Source organism: Zingiber officinale, chromosome 4B (assembly GCF_018446385.1).
Source record: "Zingiber officinale cultivar Zhangliang chromosome 4B, Zo_v1.1, whole genome shotgun sequence".
Lineage (NCBI taxonomy): Eukaryota > Viridiplantae > Streptophyta > Magnoliopsida > Zingiberales > Zingiberaceae > Zingiber > Zingiber officinale.
In genome coordinates, this window is record NC_055993.1 from 86672980 (window position 1) to 86682049 (window position 9070).

The following is a 9070-nucleotide window of genomic DNA, read 5'->3' on the forward strand; positions in this document are numbered from 1 at the left end:
TATCTTTGATTCTGTTTTGACCGGTCCGGTCGGTTGATCCGACCCTTACACGACCGCCCGAACCTCATCTTGCCCTTGGACTTTTGACCTCTACGTGTCATTGACTTCCCTCAAAGGGGGCCCCCGTTCTTCCTGCAGGATCACTAAGTGTTAAAAGCCTTTATCTTTTCTAAACATTTTTGAAAAGTTAAAAACAAGCTAAGGTCGTTAATCACTGTTCATTTTTTCTCCCTTGTTTATTTTGATATATGGCAAAGGGGGAGAGTCGGAACATTCAAAGCAAAATTTAAATTAAAAAGAGCTCTGATTAAGGGGGAGCCTTACATCGTTAAAGCTTATGTATTTTTAGCTTAAGTTATGCTTGCATTCAAATTTTTTTACTTAAGCTTGCTTATGTTTCTTACTTAAACTCTGAAGATCATTTATGCATCTATTTTACTTAACTTTGAATTTCAGTTGTCATAATTAAAAAGGGGGAGATTGTTGGTGTGGGAAGCATCTACGATTGAACCCAAGTTTTGATAATGACAAAGGAGTCAAAGTTAAGCTTATTTGTGATCTAACATGTCTGATGGAGATTGCAGGAAAGTTCTAAGTGTTTTTAAGCAAAAGTCCTAGTTGTGGTTAGGCAATGTGAAAATCCTAGGGGTGGTAACCCTAGGTCCTAGGGGGTGGTAACCCTAGGTGGAGGAAAACCCTAAGGGACGGTAACCTTAGGTCCTAGGGGGTGGTAATCCTAGGTTGAGGAAAATCCTAAGGGGGGTAACCTTGGATCCTAGGGGGTGGTAACCCTAGGTGGAGAAAAATCCTAGGGGCGGTAACCCTAGGTCCTAGGGGGTGGTAACCCTAGGCAGAAAGTCCAGTCGGTCTGGATGACTGAACTGGCATCAGGTAATCTCTCCTGAGGGGAGTAGGTGAGGACGCGTTCCCCGCAGAGGGAACAATAGGCGTCGGGTCGACCTAGGATTTTCGGTTGGAAATCTGAAATCAGGTCTGGACAGTCTAATGACTGTCGATCACTTTATTTATAATGTTTATATCTATTCTAACTTTGTCTTGCAGGGTATGTTGTTGTTTTGGGACTAACGTGTCTTGCAGGTATAAAAGGAACAAGCTAAGCCTCGGATGAACAGTGTCCGAGGCGCCTCCATGGAGCTTGGAGGCACCTCAGGTGCAAGGCTGGAGCTGGCTGTGAAGTGAGCTTAGAGGCACCTTAGAGGACAGTGGAGGCGCCTTGGGCTGCTTCTTGGAGGCGCCTCTATGGGGCATTGGAGGCGCCCTCAGGCGGATAAGAGGCAGCGACGAGAGCTCATCGGCAGCAAGGATTGCGGGATAAAACTTCGGGTTGGAGGCACCTCCATGGGGCATTGGAGGCGCCCTCAACGAAGTATTTAAGCAGGTCTCGAGGCAGTAGCAAGAAAATCAATTCTAAAGCTATTTTTCATCAACGCACTGCTAACAAGATGACCCAGGAGTGCTGTTTCAAGTCACCGACAACCCAGAGCTTCATTTCCCTAATCTTGTTGTCGGTATTGTTTTAATTTGAGCTGTAACTGTTATACTTGTACACTTTCTCGATATTATAGTTGTTGTCCACTGAAAACGATCAACGATCACAGGTCTTGGAGTATGAGTCGCTCAAGGCTCTGAACCAAGTAAATCACTTGTGTTCGCATTTATTCTCTTTTAATTCCGTTGCTTATTACTTGCTGTTTTTACGAATCCGAAACGCGTGAAAGCCACGAGCGCTATTCACCCCCCTCTAGCGCATCTAGATCCAACACTAAGCTCGTTTAATTTTTAAATTAGTCTTTGTCGAATTCAGTTCGATCCGAGTTTGAGCTATTTAATTTTATTATGAGTCAAATTTGAGTTTAAGAATTTAATCTTGAATCGAACTCCAGTTGAGCTGAGCTTAGGAATAACAAACTGAGTCTAAACTCGAGCTTCTTACTATTCAACTCAGTTGGATTTGATTAGACTCCTGCATACATGATACCAATTAAAATAAAAAAAAGGAAACCTCATCTTCTATTGCTCAACCTAAGCCGCATTGGGCCCTCGCTTGCTTTACTTTCTCCTTTAGCTTGCTTTGAAGCACGTCGAAGAAGCTAGCGACCAACCAGCCTTTCCTCCATTGCTTCTAAGACACAACTTTATGCGCAAATACTATGTGTGTGAATGGTAGATGATAATGGTGCTTCCCACCACTCCAAGTTAGTGGTTCATTTCATGAACAAATCCATATAATACTAATCCTAGACTCTAGTCCAGTCCTGTCATCATGTTTAATATAATCATCTATATAAATTTTTTACTTAACAAATTAAAATTCATCCCTTTCTCAGTCCACTTCTAATTCTTGGATCCCTCCTTATTTCGGTTCGATTATGTTCGAACCTTTTTTGTGTTGATCATACGGTGTTCTCGCATCATATTAGACGAGCGATCATTCTTCGTTGTGAAGTTGCAACAGGAAGATATTATACAATTTTGAATCCTCAACCCTTACTAAAAACCCTCCAAATTAGTTATTTTATTTTATATAATTTATGATTAAAATATTTCAAACATAAAAATAAATAAATATTATTAATTTGTTTAAAAACAAACTGATGAAATTGCACAAAAATAAATAAATTTATTGTGAATGGAATTATCTTGGAAATTAATGTGTAGAACAGGAGTGAGTACTCTTCCCTCGTAAATGCTCTGTCCAAAACAGTCCACGAGCCAACAGACACCGCAAAAAACATTCTCCACGCTTTTTAAAGCCCACCACCCCATCGACTCCACGAGCCCTCCGCTCTTTGTGCTCTCTCTTCCCACCACTTCCCGATCCCATCAGCAGTGCGGCTCCTTCTCATTCATCGCCATCGCCATCTCCATGGGAGCTCTCGGATGCTACGTGTGCAAGAAGATGAAGAAATCGCCAGGGTTTCAGTTCCTTCTTGTGCTTATTTTCAACTGGAGGGTTCTCCTCGCTCAAGTGCACTCCTTTCCTCACTATGAAGGTGAGCATGTTGTTGGGATCTCTAATCAGTGACATTTCGTGGCCGATTTGGGGGTAATCTTATAATTACCGGTGTTCCTTGTAGTCTCTGCGCTGGTCTCCTTTAAGCGCGCTGCATTTGAGGACCCTTTCTCGGCTTTATCCGATTGGAATCCCCTCGATGGGAGTCCTTGCAGCTGGACCGGCGTCACCTGCTCCGCGAATCAGGATTCTGTGGTTTTTCTGTAAGAAATCACAAGTAGATGTCAGTACCCCCTTAGTTTTTTTTTTCTCTTGGAAAAAGCATGTTGGCGTTGTTTCTGCATCAGAGCTTTGATTTCTGTCTATATTTTTCGAGATTATTTTCTATTTGAGGAAAGTACAATTTTGATGACAATAGTCGTGAATTTATAATGCGAAATGAGGAACTGGGTTTTTGTTTTGCAGAAACCTTTCTGGATCGTCATTGAAAGGATTTCTTACTCCTGAGCTTAGAAATCTCGGTTGTCTTCAAGAACTGTAGGTGGTTTTCATATATTCTTTACAGTAGTTATTTGTGTTATGTGTCGTAATCATAAGATTGCTTGATTTTGTTCAGGCATTTGAACAATAACTTGCTTTTAGGCACGATTCCGGTGGAAATAGGGATGTTGAAGAACCTAACGGTGTTGGATTTGAGCATGAATCAGCTCACTGGTCCTATACCTCCTATGCTTGGAGAATTAACTGCCATCAAAAAATTGTAAGTGCTTGCCACTTGGAATTTTCAATACATAAATTTGCTGGCCAATTTTAGTTTCATCGGTTTCGCCTTTTTTTTCTTCTGGGGTCTGTTAGAGATCTCCATTCCAATGAGTTGACTGGTAACATACCGCCTGAACTTGGTAAATTGGAGAATCTTGTGGAGCTAAGATTAGACAGGAATAGGCTTGAAGGACAAATTCCAGGAGGCAGCAACTTAAATGTCTCTGCAACATCGCATGGCGTGTAAGTTATGTTGTTTCCTTTTCTTAAAAAAAAAAAACTCTTACTTCACTATATTTAGACTAGTAAAAAGAATTTTACTGAGTGTGCTATTAACAAATTTCTCCGTTGTCCTTGGAGGTGTGTTTTTTATTGTGTATATATGTGTTTTTCATGTGGTGTCCTAGACTCCTAGATGATGCAATCTAAGCATCTTCTCTCTCCATTAATGATGCAACATTATTAAACAAATTATAACTAGCAAATATTTTATAGGAAGACCTTGCTGGGAACTTGAAACGTAGAACCTTTATATTAGCTGCGCCATGGAGGTTCATATGTATATATATCATTTTTTAACTTGAGCAAAACAATGGAAATAAGTGGATAAAAGTTAGAGGTTTATGTCAACAGATTATTAAACTACAATATGGCAACCGTATTTGTCACCTGAGTTCATGCTTCAATTGATAAACAACACATAATTCATGAGAATAAGATAAGCAACGCATAGTTCATGAGAGTATGAGAAAAGCAAAGGTTAATTCTGTTATTCAAACTAAATTTGAATATCCATTAGAATAGTCATTCTCGATGTACTGCTACATTTGTAGTTACATATTGGGATAAATGTTCACAGTTTCAGATGTTGGATACAAAGTTTTAAGATCCATTATTTTAGAACGTTTAACATTTATTTATATTTTAATTAGGCATGATAGCAAAAGCAGTGACCTTTGCCATTTATCTAAGTTAAGAACTGGAGATTTTTCCTACAATTTCTTGGTTGGACAAATACCATCATGTTTGAAGTATCTACAAAGGTAATAAAATATTATTTTAATTATTCCTTTAATCTTATGGTAGCTCAACTTGGTAAGCTGTCTGGACTCATTTGCAGGTCAAGCTTCCAAGGAAATTGCTTTCAAGATAAATACTGGGTTTTGCAGCGGACTCTTCGTTCATGTAGTGTAACCAGTTCCTTTTATGTACTCTGGTTTTCACAAAAATTAAAAATAAGAAGTAAAAAAGAAGTCACACAGCATAAAAACTTAAATAGTTTGATAGCTACTTGTAGTTGCATGCTACATTTGTATCAATGGCATGAGACTTAGTTGTATCTCATTGTATAAGCACAGCCATCTATGTAGTTCCTCCTCTTGTATGTTGCACTTTGGACATTACTTCCACTCTTTTATGTGAAAAAACATGAGTCTTCACAGTCTTCCTAAACCTTTTTTGTTTGATTTTCTATTTAATTGCTTGGTAGTTAGATACTTGACTGCCTACAGTAGGTTAATGAATAGATTGAATCACAATGTTAGGACCAAGTGAAGTCATTAAAACTATCTATAAATATTTTGACACAGCTTATATCAAATGTATATCCCAATCCCCTTTTGCTTTACAGTATAATCTGCAAGGAACCTTAACAAGTAGTCTAGTACCAAGTATCTACGACCAAGTATCTTGATGTCATGACATCAAGAAAATCAAAGAAAACAGAAAAACAAATTAAACATGCACTCAGACAGAAAAATCACATACAAACTCGAGCCAAAAGACTATTATTTGCTTGCACTTTTGAAGTTTTTGCTTTCACTATATATGCAACAGCAATTCCTTCTATTACATGTTCTACTTAGTAATATGCCCCTTGTAGCTGATTCTGATGGAATTTCCATTCAACATGAAGTTGGACATCTTAGGAATGTTTTTTTTTTTTTGGAAAAAAATTGCAACACGAAAGTATTATTTGAGAATAATATCTTTCATTAGATCATTGAATTGAAGCATTTATATCTTGATATAGGTCATTCAAACAAAAATCAGGCAATAGCTAAGGAGAAAGATAAACAGTTTACTGATGAGTATAATAAGCATCCGAGTCCACAGCAGCCAGAATGGCTTTTGATTCTGGAGGTCACAACTGGATTTATTATACTTGTCTTCATTATCACAGGAATTGCCACTGCTGTAAGGACGTGTAAGTTAAAAAATTCAGAGAAAATCCATTGGAAGAAAAAAATGAGTTGGAAGGGTGAGATGTCAATATCAATAGGTAGTTTGAGAATTCTTGACTTAATTTTTTCCTCAAAATATTTAAAAATTGCTAAAGAAACTGATGTTGACATATCTTTTGTTTTCTTCAAAAATAGACGGTGACATATTAAAAAATGTTCCAAGGTTTATCCGCGCGGAACTTGAAATAGCTTGTGAGGATTTCAGTAATATAATTGGCACTTCCTCACATGGTATGGTCTACAAAGGAACAATGAAGGATGCAACTGAAGTTGCTGTTATCTCATTATGCAACTTAGAAGACCAATGGACAAACTATCTTGAGTTATCCTTTCACACTAAGGTACTAGAACTTTGTAGAAATTCATCCAAAGAAACAGAATTTTTTTTTAGATAAAATTCAATATAAATTCTAGTTATTCAGGTAGCAGATCTTGCTAGAATGGATCATGAAAACCTACCGAAGTTACTGGGTTATTGCAAAGAAACTGAACCTTTTTCAAGGATGCTGGTACTTGGTTATGCCTCTAATGGGACATTGTACGAACATATACATTGTAAGTGAGACACAAACAGAGTTAGTAAATAGATTATCGTAAAGTTTTCAATTAACTCAAACTATTCCTTCTAAACTCTAGATGGTGATGGATCTCAGTTATCTTGGATTAGACGCATGAAAATAATTCTAGGGGTTGCTCGGGGATTACAGTACTTGCACACGGAGCTGCAACCACCATTCGTGCTGTCTGAAATTAGTTCAAATGCTGTGTATCTCACTGAAGATTTTTCCCCAAAGGTATGAAATCCTTCTGAAACCAATGTGACAATTTGCTAATCCAAGAAAAATGGTAAAACATTCCACATTAAAACCTGTCTCTCATGATTTCTCTATATTGAAGAGTTCTTGACAACAATCGCCCATTTCATTTTTGCAAGCTAATTCTATAGGAATACTTCATTATTTATGCTTCTTGGTTATATTGTACAAAGTTTGTTGATTCATTTGAGCATGGAACCAATCAATCTCTTTAGGATGGATAATGCATTAAGGTCCGAATAGGAAAATTTTATTCTGTATATATATGTTTATCCTTGATGTTGTGCAAATCACAGATGTTTTTAGCACATGAAGACAGGCATTTTAGGTTCTGATTTTATTTTCAAACGTTTATTGACTATAAATGGTCAATAACCATCCTTTTCCTCCGTCCTCACATCATATTCGTGGATTTAGTATCCATTCTTTCCAGCATTCCTCTCTTCTAAGGAATTATCTTTATGTTTTAAACTTTTAATGCTCTGGGATAAATCCAATTTTGCATTTGCAATGGGTTCAAACTTTGATTTGAGTTCTCTTTCATTAAGAGCATTCAGTTGCTTAATCATGAATAACTTCATGAGTTCTGTCATTTGAACTTCACGTATTGCGTCTGATCATGCTTTTTTTGGCTTTCATCTTTTCCAAATAAACCCCTCAACTACTTGCTAACTTTATTTCTTATTCGCATCTTTGTATTAGCAGAACGGATTAAGATAAAACCTTCTTCTTACATTACTTTGCAGTTGGTTGATTTCAAGAGCTGCAAAGTTATTTTCTCAGAATCCAAGAAGAGTGCTGGTTACATCACCAATGGAGGTTCTCTTCCAGGACACAATTCTTCTCGCGAGCAACAAGACATGGAGATACAAGCAAACATATTTGCTTTTGGAGTGCTTCTACTGGAAATAATCAGTGGAAGACCTCCAAACTGCAAGGAAAGAGGGTGTCTGATAACTTGGGTAAGCAAGAGCATTAGTGTTTTTACTCATGGAACAGACATTGAAATCATAAACTCATTCTTGTTCTTACTTCCTAAACTTCTGATATTTGCTTGTTTTATGTAGATTAGCAACTTAATTCTTAATGAACCCTTTAGCCATATCTTACAGTAGTCAAGATAAAGGTTGTATTTTCTCTATTCAATTATGGTTGCTCTTTGAAGGTTCATTTCTTGGAAATACACCAACATAGCACATTAACTTTCTTCTCACACATAAAACTGTTAAAAGATAACAATTTCTTCTGCTAAAAACATTTACTTTATTGAGTTGATTCAACTTCATGCAATTAGTTTCGGAGATATATCATTGAAGTTTCACACAGTCTATGACACATGTTAGCATAAGGTTCATGCTATTTCTATGGCTCATTGTTCTTCTATGTCACTGAATAGCTACGACAATGATTTGATTTCTTCCTAATAACCACAGGCCACTGAGTACCTTCAAAACCCAGAAGAGAAAGTTAAACTAGTCGATCCTGGACTAAAAAATGTGAAGTCAGAAGATCTCACGGTCATATGCAGTGTGGTTAGCCTCTGCATCGAACCCGATCCCACGAAGAGGCCATCGATGCAAGCAATCACTGGTATGTTGGAGGAAAAAATTGAGTTATCAGCTGCTGCCCTTCTCAAGGAGTCTCCCTTGGTATGGGCTGAGCTAGCCTTGTCTTCCTAACACTCCTTCCTCCATGAAAATCCACATCATACATAGGATATGCCTTGTTTCAGCTTATACCCAACCATTTGTTTCTTCCCTTGGAATTTGATGTACAATTGTGCTTGCCTGCTGAAGTAATACAAGAAACTGCATGGCACACAAGATTTCATTGAGGCGATGCATGTATCAAAATGAACTGTGGATTGACATTTTTTTTTTTTGATTCAGATTTGATCACGTGGGTGTTGAGTGTGTATATTAAAATGTAGACTACCTGATAAAGGAAGATATGTTGTTGTTGATTTTCAAATAGTTGGGACAAATGCAAGATGAGTTTGGCATGTCATTTGGATAATGTTCTCTCCTCTTTTATCATAGATTATCATCAATTTAGTATTTTAAAATTGAATTAGTTGACCGTTTACTTTATTAAAAATAGGATTAAATATTTTTGCTAAAATAACATGATGTGGCGGGTGTTATCGACCTCCATGTGTACTAGCGGAGTCAAGAGCGTAAGTCAAAGTCAAGAAGTTTAAGCCCTGCTTTAGTTAGAATAAGTCGAGTCAAAAGCAAGCCTGAGTTACGTCGAGCTCACTTAGCCAGTCGAGCCTA

General features: G+C 37.5%; 1 protein-coding gene across 1 annotated transcript; it reads left to right on the forward strand.

Annotated features, from left to right (window-relative positions):
- The first annotated feature begins 2798 nt into the window (after nucleotides 1–2798).
- Nucleotides 2799–8801, forward strand: LOC121975411 (probable LRR receptor-like serine/threonine-protein kinase At1g63430). Its single transcript, XM_042527041.1, has 13 exons — nucleotides 2799–3014; nucleotides 3099–3237; nucleotides 3440–3511; nucleotides 3591–3734; nucleotides 3830–3979; nucleotides 4669–4779; nucleotides 4857–4921; nucleotides 5769–6017; nucleotides 6115–6320; nucleotides 6402–6534; nucleotides 6616–6773; nucleotides 7541–7756; nucleotides 8228–8801. Exons 1-13 carry the CDS (start codon nucleotides 2888–2890, stop codon nucleotides 8471–8473), a joined length of 2016 nt encoding a protein of 671 aa, XP_042382975.1. The 5' UTR covers nucleotides 2799–2887; the 3' UTR covers nucleotides 8474–8801.
- Nucleotides 8802–9070: the final 269 nt, after the last annotated feature.